This window comes from Astatotilapia calliptera, chromosome 19, assembly GCF_964374335.1.
Source record: "Astatotilapia calliptera chromosome 19, fAstCal68.1, whole genome shotgun sequence".
Lineage (NCBI taxonomy): Eukaryota > Metazoa > Chordata > Actinopteri > Cichliformes > Cichlidae > Astatotilapia > Astatotilapia calliptera.
In genome coordinates this window covers 8,506,636-8,526,872 of record NC_137440.1, presented here as the reverse complement: position 1 = coordinate 8,526,872, position 20,237 = coordinate 8,506,636, and the positions used below count along the sequence as shown (strand labels likewise).

Sequence of the window (20,237 nt, the reverse complement as noted above, 5' to 3'; positions counted from 1 at the left end):
AATTGTGCACATCCTTGTCCGTTCTACCCATTTTTTATACTTTAGCCAGTGAAGTTGCACATCTGCACATTTTGCTTGGTTTTCTGCTTGGCTTCAAAATATCAGCAGTGAACTGGGATTCAAATTCTGTTGCACCAATAACTATGATCTACCTAGAATAACATTTTTAAGCAATATTGTTTACAAAAATTGGATTCTGCAAAGTTCAATTTTGAACTTCTACATATTTCTTACAAATAGCTTTTTGTAGGTTTGAATTGTTCACTTTATATCAGTCACTGTGACAAATATGAGGGTCTGAAGAGCTTCACTAGCTTTTAGAATTTTCTAAATGCTGTCAGTTAAATTCAGCAATTTGGGGGGGTTTTTTGGTCAGTTTTCCTGTGAGCTTTCCTCAGTTTTTACAGAAAGAAAGACAAAAGTTTATAGTAAGAAATGTAAAACACAACATACTTGTAATTCAAATCTATGTTTCTTCAACTTCATAGTGCTTCTACTGCAATCCTGAATATCACATCAGCAATATCACAGTCTGTGCTATCATTACTTGTGTGCATGTTTTGTTCATGTGTGATTTAAGTCTTCATTCCTACTTACAGTGATGGCATGCATGGAGTAGCCGAGCCCTAGCTGCCTGCAAACCACCATGGCTTCCTTTGTGGTCCAGCCTGTGCTGCACACTGTGCCCCACTTGGACCCAACCTGAACCTCCACCCGGCCCTCATAACTGCTCCGGCCGCCCACTATCCGGATCTGCAGAGTTTTCCTGCTGGGAGTCAGTGAGGGGACACACTTCCTGTCCTGTCTCTGAACTGTCTAAGCTAAACCTGTCAATGTTCATATCCAGTCCTCCCACAGTAGAAAGTGTGTTGTCGAAGCAGCAGTTTGGTTAGTCTTTTCTAGGCGATGAAAACATCGACATGGTTTCCACATGAGGTCACCACATCACTTTGGTGGCGAGCGGTTTTGGGTCAGATTAGAAGCTTCACTTGCACGAAAGTGTTTGTTTTGTTTTTTTCCCAGACAGAGAAAGAAACATCTACCCATATGTAAATTATAATATGCTGTCACATGTTCATGAATGCATGCTCAAATATATTCTTAAAACATATACTGCAACAATTTAAGTCTACGTTAGTCATTACTACAAATGTTATATATTTGAGCATTTATGCACCAAAAGAAAAAAAAGCTGCACACTCAGTGGCCGTTTCATTTATTGCACTCTGTGGTGCGTGTGCCTGTGATGAGCTGAGTGCTTCATGATTACGTGCCGGTAAACATGCCCCTGCAGCTACTGCCAGAGAAGCTGGATTCAGCATCTCAGAAACAGAAAAACAGCTGCAACTTTTTTGAGGATGTCGGCATCTGGAGTTTACTACACTACTGTCTTTAAGGCGACAGAGTATTGGTGCCCGGAAGAAAATGGAAAGTCTCCTGTCCTCTTAGGCAACATGACCTACACAGCTAAAACTTCGAGTTTCATCAGAACGTAAGAAGGCAATGGAAAACTACCACATGAGAAGAAACAGGATTTTTTCTATGTATCCATCCTGACTGATTCAAGCAGTTAAGGATGATTTTGGTGATACAATTACAAAAATAATGGACTAGTACTTAAATGACAGCAACCATAGATCAGTAGTCCATTAGAAGACTGATTGTATGATTTCAAATCTAAATCTGCTACCACAGAATCCACCATTGCAGACCACATTTTAAATGCACCAGGCTCATGTGAGGCAAAATCTATGGCGTGAACACTCCCCAGTCTTAGATTCTGTCTATTTGAGTACACTGTTGCCTTGAATACAGTCAACTGCAGATACAGTCGTCTAAACAAGGAGTTTCTTCACTTTTAACAACACTGAAGCCTTAAAAACAAACTAAAATGAAAGGCCATTGGGTGTACATGACAGTATATTATATTTCCATATGATTTATATGTACCAAAAAAGACAACAGTTTACTCTGTTGCAGAATGTTGTCCTTGGCGGTGTTAATAACCTACTTGCAGGCCCTGGTTAGCGTAGCCCAAGCCCAGTTGCCTACAGGCCACCATGGCCTCCTTGGTGCTCCAGTTTTCACCACAGATCAGACCCCAGCTCTGTGTCCCATTAGGGTCCGAGGTCAGCACCTCGACACGGCCCTCATAGCGGGTTCGTCCTCCTGTGATTCGGATCTGTGCGGGACCAAGGGGTTAGGAACCACAAAGCAAAGTGTAGATGCACAAAGAGACGGGTTTTCTCTTGTGAACAACCTCTAATTATGTCTAAAATATTACAGGTTACTTCATGAAAAATCAATACATGTTTTACTACAGATGATAATTAATGAGATTACATTTTCTGAAGGTTTATTTTGATGATAGTATCTAATTTCAGGAGGTTTTAGCCCGCCGTCTGTGTGTATCTACACAAGGAGAAGTGTAACCAGAAATACTCGGGTTTCAGAAGAGGTCACTGCTGTCAGAAAAAGCTTTAGATTTTTTTAAAACATTTTGATTTGCTTTTTCAGCAACTCAACAAGGAAACTCATTCAAAGCAGACAAATGTGAAACTCAAACTGAGGATTTGGCCAGTGAGCTTTTTTGTGACAACAGTACCGAAGGATTATTGGTTGAGAACAGATGTGAGATTGTTCTTACTGTTAGCTCTAAATCTCACATTTTTGTGCACAAAGACGACTAAAGCAGCTTCTACTGAAGGCCAGAAAAGATATTAAAATAAACAGTGTGAAATAAGACAATATTTAACTTCTTTCCTATCCCCCCTGTAGAAGATAGAAACAATCTAAACATTCGAATCATTCAGCCTGTTTAGAAAAGTAAGTCTATTTGCTATGAATTCCATATAAAACAACAAGAATTTCTCAAATTAACAACTTTTAAATGAAACATTTTAGTGAGAAAGTTCAGGTCTGACCGAGGTCTCGAGGCCCATGTAAGGCACGTTGCAGCGAACAGCAGCGTCCTCTGAGTGCTGGCAGTTCTCTGATGTGATGTTTTTAACGGGGCAGTCCCAGATGGACCTCTCCTGCCCGAGGCACTTCACCTCATTCATGTAGATCGGACCCATTCCTGGACAAGCAGACAGACAGATGCACTGACAACTTTGAAGTTACTTTTGATAGTCTTTCAAGGCAAAATGATGAGACACATCCTACAGTATTTAAGAGCTTGGAAACACAACACATTTAGAGCTTCTGACATAACAGATTTCAGTTATGGATGTTGTAGTTAATTATGGGGAAACCTTATCTGAAAACATTTTTTGACAAAAACTGAGGGTTTCACAAAAGTTTTAAATGGTACAAGATCTTTAAGCTGTATGTGGCGGCAACTGCAGTAATCACTGAGCCCCAAGGCAGTTAATTAGGAGTTTAAACCGATTTAGTACAATCCAGGTCACGACTGCTTTTTGGACCTTTCAAAAGGCTCAATCTGGTTTTGAGAAGCTCAGCCAATAAAGATGAAGAAGCACCCCAAACTAGCAGTACTGAAATTGTAGTCTTTGGATTTTATGGTGGTTATTATAATATACTTGATATGCTACAATATGCAGAATTAAAAGGTCTCTTTTTGCATGGCCTCCAAACTGTATGCAGTACTGAAACGAATACCGAGCTCACTTTTTAACATCGGTCAGCACCACCCTGCTTCATATTTACTCTCTAAACTCTCACTCTGTCTCTGCAAGTCATGGCACCATGAGGTGATTGTGATGCGTAATTTCTGTGAAAGGAATTCCTTCGGCCGCACTCGTTTCCGACTTCAGTGACGTTCAGGAATGTTTCTTGGACTCGCTGAGCCAGGTGGTGGTCGGACAGGAGTCTGAACACACAGCAGAGGTCTGTTCCAGGAAGCATGACTGACAATGTCCGAGTGTAACCCCGCTCTGGATCCACAGCAGCTGATCGGAATGAATTTAATGAAAGAAGTGGCATAAAATATATTTGGAAGGTGCTTATCCCACAGCAGTTTTGCCATTTGAAGCCTCTATATAGACCCCAAGTAGGCCAGCCTGTGTTTGACCCATCACAATTTTGCCTTTTTGCTAAGAGGGAATTTTGCGAGGACCCCACAGTGGCCAGGCCACTGCTGAGGGTTGTGTGGGTCTGCCTATAAAGGCCTCAAACTTGAGTGACATTCCATTCTTAATCCATAGGGTTAAATATGATGTTGGCCGACCCTTTGCAGCTATAACAGCTTTGACTCTTTTGGGGAGGCTTTCCACAAGGTTCAGGAGTATGTTTATGGGAATTTCTGAACATTTTTTCAGAAGTGCATTTGTGAGGCCAGACACTGATCTTGGATGAGAAGGGCTTGCTGCTGTAGTTTATCCCAAAGGTGTTCTGTTGGGTTGAGAACAGGACTGTGCAAGCCAGTCAGGTTCTTCCATAAATTCTCCCATCCATGTCTTTATGGACCTTGCTTTGTGCACTGGTGTGCAGTTATGTTGGAACAGGAAGGGGCAATCCCCAAACTGTTCCCACAAAGTTGGCAGCATGAAAGTGTCCAAAATGTCTTGGTATGGTGAAGCATTAAGAGTTCCTTTCACTGGAGCTAAGGGACTGAGCCCAACTCCTGAAAAACAACCCCACACCATAACCCCCCTCCACCAAACTTTATATTTGGTACAGTGCAGTCAGACAAGTATGGTTCTCCTGGCAACCACCAAACACAGACTCGTACATTGAGTTGCCAGATGGAGAAGCATGATTCGTCCAGAAACATGTCTCCGCTGCTCTAGAATCCAGTGGCAACAGGCTTTACACCACTGCATCTGATGCTTTGAATTCTGCTTGCTGATATAAGGCTTGATGCAGCCATGGAAACCCATTCTATAAAGCTCTCCATCTTCTGTTCTTAAGGTAATCTGAAGGCCACATGAAGTTTGGAGGTCTGTAGTGATTGACTCTGCAGAAAGTTGGTGATCTCTGCACTCTATGCACCTCAGCATTTGCTGAATCCGCTCTTTGATTGTACCTGAGTTGCTGTTGTTCCCAATCGCTTCCACTTTGTTACAATACTACCAACAGCTGACTGTGGAATATTTAGTAGCAAAGCTGCACGTCTACATGCTTGATTTTACATACCTGTGGCCATGGAAGTGTTTGAAACAACTGAATTCAATGATTTGGATGGGTAAGTGAATACTTTTGATAATATAGGCTTTAAAATATTCCAGAGCCGGTGCTACCAACATCACCTCCAACAGAGGCAGACTGAGAAAACGTCTGCTGCATGTAATATTTTACAGGTAGAGTGCTGTTCAGATAAAAATAGTTATTTAAACAAATCAATTTGTCTTCACATTCATATGACAGATAACTGGTTTTTATCGGTTTTCAGCGTTATTTTGTTATCGTTTTTATCGTTAACTTGGTTTTCCTGGGTCTTTTCACGTGTGTTATGAATAAATCTTCTTTTTTTTCAGTACCGGTACTAGTTTTATTTTGTTGTATTTTTCCGCGACACCTTAAAGGCCGGTCCGTGGCGCAAAAAAGGTTGGGGACCGCTGATCTAGAGTACTGATCAATCATTTGGTCAGCAGCTAATAAGACAGATCTGAACAGACTTCAGTTAGTCCAGAACAAGGTGGCCAGATTAGTGTTAAGGTGTTCATACTATACAAATATTGATAAAAATGCATGATAAACAAGCTAAATTATACTATGGCTTACTTGTATTTTTGAAGAAAGCAATACTGGTAAACACACCATATTTTTTTTCTGCTCAGTTGCAATATCCAGATGAAATACATAACCGTAGTACACGATTTTCAACAAACCGCAATTTAGTAACTCCTCGAGTTAAAAGCAACTTTTTGAAAAACTCTGTTATATTTAGAGCAACTTTTTTATGCAATTAGAGAATTGGCTTCTATTCATAATTTTAAAAATCGCTTAAAAGCCTAATTAGGCAGCTTTTAATTCATTGTAAATACTGTAAGAGGGCAATGCCATTTGTAATGGAAATTTGTGTATTTTGTTTTGGTGTTATTGATATTTATATGCTTATATTTTCACAATTGTAAAACCTTACTGTGGATGTAAGAGCCAAATTATGTGGATATTTGGTATCCACTTTATTGTGTAACATTTTATTTGATTGTATTTGATGGTTTGGGCCCCATGAAGACTAGCAACCAATGTTGTGGAAGCTAATGTGGTTCCTTATAAATAAACAAATAAACATTGATCATGTAAAGGACACCCTGTGTCTTAAAAGTTGAAAAATCAAACTCAAGGCATGAACACGTGCCAGTGAGAAGCGCAAGATTTCAGAAATGAACCCAGAGTTTGTGTTGCTTTTCTGTCTGGAATGGAAAATCCAGAGTTTATCGCAGCTCAGGGTTAATGAATTCAAGGTTTTGACTAAACCTGCTTTCTGGAAGACAGCCCAGGCCAACTTCTTCTGTGGTAGATATGATAATGTACACAAACTACAGCAGACATCCCCACCCAGCATTTCTGAGAGCGGGTGTGACGGGTGTGTTCTTTATGAAGCTGCAAGAAACTAATTGTATTATCTATGTGCAGCTGTTGTGTGTGTGTGGATTGGTTTTAGAAAATTCTTCGAAATTCAGCACCTTAAACGACCTAACAAAGGCGCAATTTTTTCACAAGGACATGCATTTCTTCACACATATACACAAAAAACTGCTTCATTCAGGATTCCCAACCTGCCTGCTCTAAGCCTTCAGTGAGGCTTTTGGAAGTAGATCAGCTTTTCAGCCAAATTTCAACAACTTTAATATTTTTCCTACAAGCCAAGGAAATGGACAAAGTGCAGACCAGGGAGTTTAGCTACAAAAATTATTACAATTGTTATTTAACAACACAACTCACCATAATCTATGCATATATTGTCATAGATTACATTTCTATATGTCTTCAGTGTACACACATCTTTGACTCTATGCAATGTCTTCTACACCTTGGCAGAAAAAGTCATTCTTGTTGCTCATGTGGAGCCCAGGTGGCCCAGACACATGCTGGCCTTATAAAACTGACTGCCTCGTCGTCACATGAAATGATCCATAGCCCAGCTGGAAAAAAAATACTTTTCTGCTCTAAAAGTGCCTGACCACCACTTAGGAATCACAAACACATAAAAAAAAAAGCTATTTAATGAATGGGGCACTCGGTCGGAGAATTAATGGATAAAACACACTATGAAAGGCCCATTATTGTAATGACTTCATCAGAAAATGCACAATACATTTACAGCTCTGTCTCTCATGTCCTCCATTCCTTCATTTTTATCTTTCTACAAGTGTAGCATTCCTTTACTTTTTCAAAAAGCTTTTTTCAAAAAGCTTCAAATGAGGAAGGCTGTTAAAGGCAGATTATCAGTTCTGCAGGTTGAAGCGATGATCTGAGAGATTAGAAGGCCAGAGACGGACAGCTGGCGACTGAAGTCCTCTCTGAAGACAGTTATAAACACATCCTGGCTTCAAAGAGATTTAATGCAAAAAAAAAAACTCAAACAGAATCCACTCAATGATCAAAGTCTTATAAAATAATTTTTTTGAATCTGTACAAACATTTCTCTATAAATAACCTCTTCAGTTGAGTTAGATATCTACAATGGGGCAAAAAAGTATTTAGTCAGCCACCGATTGTGCAAGTTCCCCCACCTAAAATGATGACAGAGGTCAGTAATTTGCACCAGAGGTACACTTCAACTGTGAGAGACAGAATGTGAAAAAAAATCCATGAATCCACATGGTAGGATTTGTAAAGAATTTATTCATAAATTAGGGTGGAAAATAAGTATTTGGTCACCTCAAACAAGGAAAATCTCTGGCTCTCACAGACCTGTAACGTCTTCTGTAAGAAGCTTTTCTGTCCCCCACTCGTTACCTGTATGAATGGCACCTGTTTGAACTCATCATCTGTATAAAAGACACCTGTCCACAGCCTCAAACAGTCAGACTCCAAACTCCGCCATGGCCAAGACCAAAGAGCTTTCGAAGGACACCAGGAAAAGTATTGTAGACCTGCACCAGACTGGGAAGAGTGAATCTACAATAGGCAAGCAGCTTGGTGTGAAAAAATCAACTGTGGGAGCAATCATCAGAAAATGGAAGACATACAAGACCACTGATAATCTCCCTCGATCTGGGGCTCCACGCAAGATCTCATCCCGTGGGGTCAAAATGATCATGAGAACGGTGAGCAAAGATCCCAGAACCACACGGGGGGACCTGGTGAATGACCTGCAGAGAGCTGGGACCAAAGTAACAAAGGTCACCATCAGTAACACACTACAACGGCAGGGAATCAAATCCCGCAGTGCCAGACGTGTTCCGCTGCTGAAGCCAGTGCATGTCCAGGCCCGTCTGAAGTTTGCCAGAGAGCACATGGATGATACAGCAGAGGATTGGGAGAATGTCATGTGGTCAGATGAAACCAAAGTAGAACTTTTTGGTATAAACTCAACTCGTCGTGTTTGGAGGAAGAAGAATACTGAGTTGCATCCCAAGAACACCATACCTACTGTGAAGCATGGGGGTGGAAACATCATGCTATGGGGCTGTTTTTCTGCCGAGGGGACAGGACGACTGATCCGTGTTAAGGACAGAATGAATGGGGCCATGTATCGTGAGATTTCGAGCCAAAACCTCCTTCCATCAGTGAGAACTTTGAAGATGAAACGAGGCTGGGTCTTCCAACATGACAATGATCCAAAACACACCGCCCGGGCAACAAAGGATTGGCTCCGTAAGAAGCATTTGAAAGTCCTGGAGTGGCCTAGCCAGTCTCCAGACCTCAACCCCATAGAAAATCTGTGGCGGGAGTTGAAAGTCCGTGTTGCTCGGCGACAGCCCCAAAACATCACTGCTCTCGAGAAGATCTGCATGGAGGAATGGGCCAAAATACCAGCTACTGTGTGTGCAAACCTGGTAAAGACCTATAGTAAACGTTTGACCTCTGTTATTGCCAACAAAGGTTATGTTACAAAGTATTGAGTTGTATTTTTGTTATTGACCAAATACTTATTTTCCACCCTGATTTACGAATAAATTCTTTACAAATCCTACCATGTGGATTCATGGATTTTTTTTTCACATTCTGTCTCTCACAGTTGAAGTGTACCTCTGGTGCAAATTACTGACCTCTGTCATCATTTTAGGTGGGGGAACTTGCACAATCGGTGGCTGACTAAATACTTTTTTGCCCCACTGTATATGTGGAACCAGATCAGGTAACTTTTAGATATGCACTGGTACTTTTCTATTAAATTTGAGCCCTCTGAAGCACTTTCTTACTACAAGCCTCATTCACCCAGTCACACACACAGGCACTTTTTACTATGCCAAAGTACTTGAAACCTAACATTCACACACTCACACTCTGATGAATGCATAGGGGGCAGCTTGGGTCTCAGTATCCCACTCAAGGATACTCTGACATGCAGATTGGAGGAGCCAAAGATCACCATTGTACAAACTTTTTAATCATTCCTGACCTTGACCCATGCGGGCACCGGTGAGAGCCTCCTTGGCGCTGCCAAAGCCGAGCTCCCTGCAGACAACGCTGGCCGACAGCAGATTCCAGCGGTCGTCGCACACAGTCCCCCACACGTTGTCTTTCAGCACCTCGACCCGACCCTCGCCTACCTTGGCACCTCCTTTCAGCCTCACATTGGTCTAAAGAACAAAGAGACACTTCATGTTATTCAACTATGCCAGCACATATCTGTGACCACTTCACAAAAAAATACTTTACCGAAATTTTCAGTTTCTTTTTCAAACCGCTGTTTTGCATGAACAGTGGCCCCGGCATGCAGCTAATGACAGCCGGCATGCCCCCTGCGCAGGAGGATGTGGCGTTTGGCTTGTTGAATTCCAGCGGACAGGCGGCCAGATGGACCTCTGTACCCGTACATGCCACAGAGTGAAGATGGAAGTTGTTCTTCTGACGTTCCAAATACAACCTGGAGGGAGCAGAAGCACGGGCAGGGACTGTGGTGAGTGAAATACTGAGCGAATCAATACCCTGATTGTATTTATGGTACACAGAAAAAAAATTATATGTATATATATATATATATATATATATATATATATATATATATATATATATATATATATATATATATATCTCACACACACACACGCAATAATAAGAAATGTTGGTGTGGTTTGTTTTAAACACAAATAAAGATTATGATTATCACTTGGGTTAACAAAGATGTCACATTTTGGAAAATATTCATTACTCTGTCCTGCTGAACATTTTACAAGAGGATGTATAATCCATATACAATATATAGCTGTAGTTGGTTAGTGTAGCAACAAAGACCACCAACAGGAAACTTATACGTGCACAAACTTAAATAAAATCTTGGCAAAGGTCTCTGCTTGGCTGAGAAAAAAAGTCAGGTAACCTTTTATAAAATAGCAAATGGTTTTTACATTTGCATTTTGCTACTGATTCACTCGATTCAGAGCACAGAGAACAGATCAGAGCCTGCTATTTTTTAGTCTTTGTACTAAGCTACGCAGACTACCTGACTCTATGTGACAAAAGCTATTTCATCAGTATTTCAACACTAAAATGCTCTTTATAATAACAAATCTTTGGACATTCAACAACACAATCACATATACGGTACGCACACACATCTATGACAATTTCAATATTCAAAATTTTGTTGATTCTACTTCATTTTTTTTTCATGTCAGTATGTCAGAGTTATTCTCTATAAGTATTCACATGCATGGGACAGGTTGTCATACTGGAGAGAATGAATCTGGTTTAGACAGTTTTTCTATTTTTGAAGAGGGGAAAATTCAATATTTTGGCTGCTTTTAGGCTAATCTGGCTGACTTTATTAGCATGTGTGTTGGTCTTTGCAGACAGGTTGAATTTCCCCACTTCGTTGTTCATTCTCAGATTACCTTTTGCCAGGGCTGCTCTGTTTAGACTTATTGATAGCTTTAGCTTTGGGTGTCTGCCTGCAAGGTAAAGATGGGTTAGAGTGCACAGTTAGGTGAAGAAAGTGATGTGACAAAGTGAAAAATCATTGTAACAAAGACTGCGTAATACATTATAGGGTGTTAGTACAGATACACTCTTCAAAAGGATGTGCCATATTCAACATAGAGGCTAAGCAACTGTCGTTACACAGTTATAAAACACTGTTTTACTGATGTAATGCAGAGTAAAAATGCACAAAAAGCCCACAGGCTAGTTGAACCAAGCACATCCTTCTTAGGTGAATTACAACAAAATTTCAACAAAAATAGACTGAAAACAAAACACAACAACATACAATGTTGGCCATTAGGGCAGAGACCCGACAGGTTTAATTAGCATTGACATAAGTAGATACACTTTATGGACAAAAGCATACTCAGATTTCGCCTTTCCTTTGTATACAGTTGGTGTGACGATGGTGGCCAGGAACAGAATAAATTGTGATACAGTTGGTATGTCCATATGCTTTGGGCCATAAAGTGTATCACATGTTTAACACGATCACTGACACATGGTTAGTACAAACTAAGCTACTGTGATTGATGTACTTTTATGTCAGTGTGAACTTTAAGGGTTTTTTTTTTATATATGGTATGGCATTGCTTTATGTGTGGATGGGCTGCAAACAAAAAGCAGATGTGTCAGTTTCCTGCAGGTCTAATGGTTAAAGGTCACATGACAGTCCATACAGGGTCTGTGGGTAAGGGTGATCTGTGCTTTGTGTTGATGGATTTTTCTTTTAAATGTCAAAGAGTTTCTTACTTATCCCAAAAACTTCAAATGTCAAGAACTGAATCAAATAGAATCTGCAAATTGTAAATGTATTGTTTTAACCAGAAAAAAAGAGTATTTCAATGTTGCTCGATTGCCAAACTAATAAGAGCACCTTCACTGCTTCAATGTGAAATAAGAGTACGCAGCTTCCAGGTGGTGCTAATCAAAGGTACTTGATTAACTGATAGTCAGCGAGTATAAAAGTCTCTATAAAAGCAGAAGCTGGGGCAGGTTGCTAGTCCTTTGGACAGATCAGACCACAATGGAAATGTCTGGCCACGATGCGCCATGTTTGCCATGTTTGGCAAAAACCAACCACAGCATATCAGCACAAGCGTCTCATACCTACTGTCAAGCACAGTGGTGAAGGTGATGATTTGGACTTTTTTGCAGTCACAGGACCCGAGCAGTCATTAGGTTCATGAGATCCTCTGTATACCAACGTATTATAAAGTCAGTTAAAGGTTGGCCAAAACGGGGTCATGTGTTGGGACAACAATCCCAAAAAATCTACAACACAATGACTGGAAAAAAAAAAACTATTTCAAGCTTTGGCATTGAAAACCACAAACTGGAAAAGGACAAATTTATTTATTCTGATCGTTTTGAGGGATTAGCTGACTTGAAGAAAAAAACCAGCATGGTCATTTAAGGTCCCCAACGCCCGGGCCACGGAGTTGTTTGGTTCCGGGCCACGAGAGTTGAGGCTCGGGTGTGAAATTTATGGTTTCGAGGGTTTTTAATCAGTTTTTCGTGTTATTTTTTTATTGTTTTTATCATTAACTCAGTTTCCCTGGGTCTTTTCCCGTGTGTTATGAGTAAATCTTCTTTTTTTTGGTACCGGTACCGGTTTTATTTTGTTGTATTTATCTGCGACACCTTAAAGGTTGGGGACTGCTGATTTAAGGTATATTCCTTCACACCACATTTATCTGTTAAGCTTAGCTATTCACTGTAATAATTCATTTTCCTCAGGAGCAAAAGTTTAACCTCAGGACACCAAAAAGTATCATGTAACACATCCAAAAACATCTGTGGTGCGACTTCCTAATACTCACATACCAGGATGAAACAGGATGAACTGGATAAAACAAACACTGTCAATTATTTGCAGATTCTACCAGATGCAGGTCACTTTCGGTTATATGAACTCTGCAGTCAAATGTCTGCGACTGCTTCAGTGTAAGAACCCAGGATGAAAAGTTGCTGACCTCCTCCAAAAAGCAGGCCATAATGAAGAATGGGATTTCCAGCTGTTGCATTAGATTAGGAGGACTAATGCATTAAAACAAACAGGCCTCTGACACTGCACAGATTGACAACATCTGTATCATCAAAAGATTCATTATGTGTTTTGTTATTAATACTGTGGAATGCTAAGAATTTTAGTAAGAATGGGTTTGTGCTGATGATATAAATATATAAAATTTAAGTAATATGCTTTGACTTAGGTATCATTCTCAATCTGTGCTGTCAGCAGACATGTTAAAAGACAGAAATGGGAAGAAAAGTACCTTAGCACAATGTACCACAACCCCTTCATATGCTCCACACAACATAATAATATGAGATTAGAGAGGGGAAGGGACAACTAGCTAAAAAGCAGGCACTGAGTGGTTATTTTCTACTCCAACTGGAAACCCACTACCAAAACTACAGTAAACAAGAGTGCAGACAGACATGGACAGCGGATTTTCCCATGACAGTGTACCTTCCACCGGCTGAAACATTAACCTTTGGCCTGGAGACCTTCTCAGCTGCTCGCTTTTTCAGACGTCTGTAACAGTGAGACAGCCAAATTCCATCACATGCAGGAGAGAAACGACATCCAAGCACACAATTCACACTAACACATACACAGGCTGTCTTTGGTCAATACACACATTTAGTTAAGCTAGTGAAGAGACAGTGGTGAGTAACAGTTCTAGCATTCTGTAAGTACACATACATACACAATGCGCACATGTGTGATAACAGCTGAAAGCAACTCTAACCGTTGAGAATTCATTAGTGCAATGGACATCCTCAGTAAGCATTTATCAACACAGTATTGGTTATTGACTAATATAGCGCAGTTATATTTCATAGCTTGAGTGATAAAACAGCCTTGGCATGTCACAGATGTGTTACTCTACATGTGACCGTACGAAAAGATAATGCAGGGAAAAAAAGCTCGAGGTTGTGGTTATTTAGCTTGTCCAGCAGAGCGTTGCTGACTGCACTTTTTGCAATACTTAGCACCATATGCAGCACATGTGGCAGAGCATGCATCCCAGCTGTGTGGCTGCTGTAACGCAGAGGCTTTACAATAAGTAATAAAATGAGTTTGTGAATTGCATAATGTAATTTATGTTTGTTTTTTTAGGTTTTTTTTACTCCCTATAAATCAAAATCAGCGCCGGCTCCAAAAATCCATTTTAGTAAGGATTACCACTGAGAAAGGAATTTATTAGTTACTAGTGATTGCAGTTATTTATATTTGATGGTAATCTCCTGTATTTTGACTTCCACACGCTTCCACACTCATGGCCAGGAACCAACCAGTGCAGAGGCTTTGGAGATGTCCTTGCATGCAGGGCCTCAAAACAGCGCGTAGGCTGATGTGGCAAGTCTAATACTAATCAGTTTAAAATTTGGCTTAAACAGGAAATGGAGTCACAGCAAAGTTCACCACAAGGGGAAGAGCAGGGTTTGTTTTTTTACAGTTACAGCTGCAACATATAGAGACTGGTTTGCAAAGCTCTGCACAGCATATAAAGACTACTGGGTACTTGAATAGCTTGCAGACTGCCTGAGCAAAACAGATCAGGTATCAGTGACATCACACGTAGCACTGATTAAGTCAGCGTGAAAGGAGGAGTTTGAGATTTTCCAATTGGAAATGTAGAAAGGTGGTAGCTAAGCCAACAGTTAATGTGAGTTGGACCAGCTGTTATTAGCTTGGACCGGAGGCTGAGTTTTACTTTGCTGATCTAATCTAACGCTCACTTATCGCCTCAGCTTCGTTGCCACATTGTTTATGACTACACACAACTCAAGGTATTTTTAAGTAGTGAAGTATGACTACTGGAAGCTCTTTGTTCCATAAAATATCACCAAAAAGATGAACATTGTGACTCATTTCATGTCCTGGTAGTCTGTTCATTATCTTACCCAGACCCCCTTTCTATGACTCCAAACCTCCCCCCAAAGCCTCAGCCTTCACACGTGTCTGAGAGAAAACACACATTTCCCCTCGTACTACTGTGAACCGTCTGCAGGGGACGAATAAAACGTCCTTGAATGGAGTGCAGCCAGGAATGTCTGCAGTCGCTCTGGAGGGAATCACTGTTCTCATATAACACAGCAGGGTCTGCTCTATCCAGTCTACATAGTTTTAAAACAAAAAGAAAGGCCTGAAATTTGGCTTGATATATGACGTTGGAAGCAAAACATAAAAATCACAAGATAGGTTATGTTTTTTATTGCAATCATAAGACATCAACACTCCAGGTAAAATCTTAACTGGTAATTGTTGTGAAAACACAAATCGGACTGTGGTTTCCATTCATGCACACAGTTAACAGTCACGTCAACTTCCTTTGCAAAGTACTGAGTACAGCCCAAGAAGTTTTTCAGCTTTGCAGTCTATCCAAAGAACAACAAAAACATCCTCTGAATGAAGAAATAGGAACCAGAAGAGAACAATCAGACGCTCGTACAAAATGCTGAAGCTTTCCTCACACGAGCTGTGCTGCAGACAGCACATGCAGCGTTGGCAGGCGAAGTCTACACGCATTCCCTGTCACAGCCACAGTAAACAGCAGTCACTATAATGTCTGCTCTTTACTGTACACAGATTAAGATCTCGCTTGAGGTTTGGTCAAACTGTTGCCACTTTGGTTTACACACTAAAAGTGTGGGAATAATGTCAGAGAGGCTGCAGCAAATACCCCAATTGAATGAGGGAAAGAGCAAGTTAGAGCCGCTGTTTACAAGCAGCCGGATTCCCACTGCTGGCACTGAGAAATAAACTTGGAAAAAGAAAGTCCGCTATAACTGAATTAGGGCTGCCACAAACGATTATTTTGATAGTCGACTAGTCACCGATTATTTTTGCGATTAGTCGACTAATCAGATCATGCATCCATTAGACGTAAAACTACAGCTTATTGCACCAGCAGCATCTGCTCTTATATAACTATCATTAGCTTACAGCTTTAAGTGTTTAAGGTCTGTGCTAACTAAAAATAAAGACAAGATGATAGTTTATTAAATTTTAATGAAATTTGCAGATTGTTTCGGTGAAGTTTAATAAACTCCTTGCTATCTAAAATATAACAGGACACTGGAGTATATTCTGGAGCATCTCACACTTCTGATAATCAGCTATCAACTATAACTTTAATCTCAGACAAACTGATTTACTCAGGAACAAATAAAATACTAAAAAAAAAAGCCAAACAATAACATTTTAAGTTATCTAAGTGACTCATATATATTTAACCTGAGTAGCGAAAGACGGCGGTGGGTTTGAAAACGATTTGCGGGGAGTCCGGTGTTCTCACGGCGCTAGTGAGCCTAGCCCCCGGCTCGCTAACGAGCTAGTGGGTAACAGATGTCTCCGAAAACGTCGGAGCGCTTTTGAAAATATGTGGTGTCCTGATAAACTGAGCAGATATTTGAGGTTTACACAGCTACATTCTCGCCTGAAAATATGTTAAACGTTTATTTTGTGACCCAGAAAGAATAATAAGAGTAACATTAAAATTAACTAGCTGCCGCCATTGTTGGAAACTGCGCTGGGCCGCGCTATGAATTCTGGGACACAGCTGCTTCTTCTTCTTCTTCTTCTTCTTCTTCTTCGGGGTTTAACGGTAGCTGACATCCTTGTACATGCAATGCTGCCATCTTCTGTTTCAGTCCGTTATTACACTCTTAAATCCTGCCACTTATTCCTGCGTCTTTTGTGATCGTACAAAGTTTCAAACGACGCGTCGACTATTAAATCAGTCGTCGACGATTTTGATAGTCGACGTAATCGTGACTAGTCGACAAATCGTGGCAGCCCTAAACTGAATACATTTTTATAGGCTGTGCAATTGGTTTCTCTTTCCTATCAATTTAAAAGAAGAGTTTGGTATTTTAAGAAGTATACATCTTCTTATTTTAGGGGGTTTGAGATTCATACAGTGGGGGAAATAATTTTTTGATCCCCTGTTGAATTTGTGACATTGTTCACTTGAAAATGAGCAATTTCTCATTTTTATGGTAGTTTCCTTTTAATGGAGAGAGGCAGAATATCAACCAAAAGTCCAGAAAAAACACATTAAATAAAGGTCGTAAAATGATTTGAAACAAGAATTTGATTCCCAAGCAAAACATCACTTAGTACATGGTGGGGTAGCCTTTGTTGGTAAGAACAGCAATCTCATGAGGGATTTTGTCCCAGTCCTTTTCACAGAAACCCTCTAAATCCTTTAGGTTTCATGACTCCACAGATTTTCTATAGGACTGAGGTCTTGAGACATTCTATGACCTTAATGTGGTTCTTCTTTATCCACTCCTTTGTTCACTTAGTGATACTTTTTGGGTCACCGTCATGCTGGAAAACCCATCCGCTACCTATCTTTAGGGTTCTGGCTGAGGGAAGGAGGTTCTCATCCAAGATATTACAGTACATATCTCCATCCACTGATCCCTCAATGCACTGAAGTAATCCTGAATCAATCCCAAAAGCATGTTTGCACCTCCGTGCTTGACTGTGAGGATGGTGTTCTTTGGGTTATACTCGGCATTTCTCTTCCTCCAAACATGGAAGGCTGATTTGTTGCCCAAGGGATCAGTTTTGTTTTCTTCTGTTAGCAGCACTTTCTCCCAAGCCTTGTCTGAATCATTTAGATGTTCTCTGGCAAGCTTAAGATAGGCCTCTGCATGTGCCTTCTTGAGCAGGTGAACCTTGCGGTCAGGCCAAGATTTCAATTATTACAGCACAGCGTGTTACCAATGGTGTTCTCAGTGACTGTGAGAACACCAATGCCTCCTCTCTTGGTGGTGAAGAGGTTGGAATTGAAGGAACTGATGGACAGGTGCTTCATACATATGCCAAGTTCAGATCTGTAATTCAATGATTGATTGATTGAAATCTATGTGCTGCATGGGCACAAAGACAATCTATGAGAGAAAGAATTTTGGCTGCTTGAAGAGGATCAAATACTTATTTCTCTCATTAACCTAAACATGTATGACTTTTATGTAATGTATTTTTTCTGGATTTGTGGTTGATATCCTGCCTCTCTCTGTTAAAATGAAAATACCATCAAAATAGAGCCTGTTCATTTCATTGGTAGTGAGCAAACTTACAAATTCAGCAGAAAATCAAACAATTATTTCCCCTACTCTGTCTTGGTCTTAAACATGAAGCTACTGCCAGCAGCCTTTAACATAAAGACCGAAAGTAGATGAAAGTAACAAAGGTGGAAGAACTGAAACAAGCGTCTAGGTCAAGCTTCACATTTACTATACAGACATGTGATCGTCTCATCTGAGTCTTGGCAACAAAACAAATGTCCTTCTCGAGATTAGTTGAAGATTATTATCAATAAATGGGGGATTTGCTTGTGTTTTCGCTGGTTTTTCTCAGGATCTTGGGTTTCTCCCACTATTAAAAAACATGCTAGTTTAAAATGGCCTATCTTGGCCTAAGACTCTCTCTCTCAAAAGACACCCTTTGTCTCCAGAGTTTCACTTTCTTGCTAAATAAAGGTTCCAAAAGCAACCAAAAGAAAAACACAAACATGCTTTCCCTTTTAAAGTAGTGTGGGGTCTCTCTTGCTGAAACGATATACACAAACAGCCTCATAACCTGATGCAATTCACTTACCTGTAGAAGTTTTTGTTGACCTTCCTCTCATGAGGGAACCCCAGCATGCCACAGACCACGCGGGTGTTTTTGGCTGTCCAGCCTACATCGCAGATCTGTGCCCAGCCATCTTTGTATTTCACCTCTACCACACCTTCCGTGATGGGCAGCTTCTTTTTGGCCACGCCAACCACTGGCCTGAGTCGCACCTCCTCGACTTTGTTCTCATCAACTTGTGCCTTGCAGAACAGGAATAAATAACAAATATATTTATTTATACAGGATCACAAGTTGCTCTTGGAGCTAAATTATATGGATGAAAGCTAAACTATTTATGAAACTTGTCCTGCATGAGAGGACCAAACTACACACTGACTCACGTCTGTACCGGACAGTATTTTTCAGGTCTCGTGCTCTCACTAACAGCTCACGAGTGGTAAACGTGACTCCGATTGCCAGCGATGCACTGACTCACTTCCGCTGCTGTTTATTTGGAAAAGAAAAATCTGGCTCTGGTCGTAGATTAAAGTCTGGATGCCACATTTAAGCAACCCTCACTCACAGCAACAAAGAAAAAGAGGGAAGATGGTCATGTATCTGAAAATCCACTCACTTATTCCTATGAAGCTTTTTGTATTTAATGCAATCTTCCTGTGTCATCTGCTCATTCAGTCTGTGAAGACGAGTCACCAGAATAACCTTGTTCACCTGGGACCATTCAGTTATGCAAACAACATCAAAGACAGAGACCGACTGGAAAAAAATCTCAGCCAGCAACCCACCTATGTGTGTGTCCTGAGAGGCTCTGAGTTGCACATCTTTATTTATTAAATGAGGGCATGGTTTAACTTTGAGCTTGACATTCATGTATTCTGCATAACGTAAGCCGAGGTGTTAGACGCAGAAGTCCTGCCTCAAGTACAGAAACTCATAAATGAACTGGTGACATCCATTTTTTCAAAATGCACATGAGTTTCACTGGCAACTGGTACAAAACACTTTTAAAACTACAAAACTACAGAGACCTAGATGAATGGTCAAATTAAACTACTTTACCTTCAAGCCTACGAAAGCATCATAGCCAGGAATTTACTGGATCAACAACAAAACAAGTGTTTTGCCCGGCTATAACTGACTGTAGCTGCTAAGTTTATTACAATTTTACCTCAGGAGTTTACACTTGGAGAAGCTTTTGCTTTCAGCAGGTTAGACACGTTATAGAAAAAGAGCTAATCAGCACCATGTGCACTAGCCACAGGTGGAGCTGCACAGAGGCGTTAGATTTCTTCCATGTGTGTAGTCCTTATATATCAAGTCTATAAACTGTGAAGAAAAAGGATTGTTTATAAACAAGTGACGGCTTCTTAATCGGCTCTAACTTAATCTCTCTTAAATATGTTTCGGCAACTTACATCAATAACATTCGAGTCCACGAAGCCGGGTATCCTCTCATCTTTGCAGACAACTCCGGCATCTTCATCGTGAGTGCAGTCGCTGTTGCCCCAGCCACGGGACTTGCAGAATTCGATGCTCTTCTCACCTCCGTGACACTGCACGTTGTCCAGCCAGATTTTTCCTACGCAGGCGACAGACTGTTAGGGAAACTCCACCACACTCCCAGGAGGGAGAA

General features: G+C 40.6%; 1 protein-coding gene across 5 annotated transcripts in view; it reads right to left on the bottom strand.

Moving 5' to 3' along the window:
• The window catches only part of loxl3b (lysyl oxidase-like 3b), a 33,338-nt gene that overhangs the window by 4,535 nt on the left and 8,566 nt on the right, over positions 1–20,237 (bottom strand). Inside the window, exons 4-11 of one of the 5 annotated variants that reach the window (XM_026153085.2) lie at positions 20,020–20,183; positions 18,629–18,846; positions 13,478–13,543; positions 10,914–10,970; positions 9,739–9,946; positions 9,479–9,659; positions 2,925–3,079; positions 2,012–2,182 (exon numbers count right to left, since the gene is read on the bottom strand). In XM_026153085.2, coding sequence (XP_026008870.2) covers positions 2,012–2,182; positions 2,925–3,079; positions 9,479–9,659; positions 9,739–9,946; positions 10,914–10,970; positions 13,478–13,543; positions 18,629–18,846; positions 20,020–20,183 — 1,220 coding nt within the window. Of the gene's footprint in view, positions 1–597; positions 754–2,011; positions 2,183–2,924; positions 3,080–9,478; positions 9,660–9,738; positions 9,947–10,913; positions 10,971–13,477; positions 13,544–18,628; positions 18,847–20,019; positions 20,184–20,237 lie in introns of all 5 variants that reach the window. The other 4 variants (XM_026153086.2, XM_026153087.2, XM_080293682.1 and 1 more) reach the window with 4 other exon arrangements.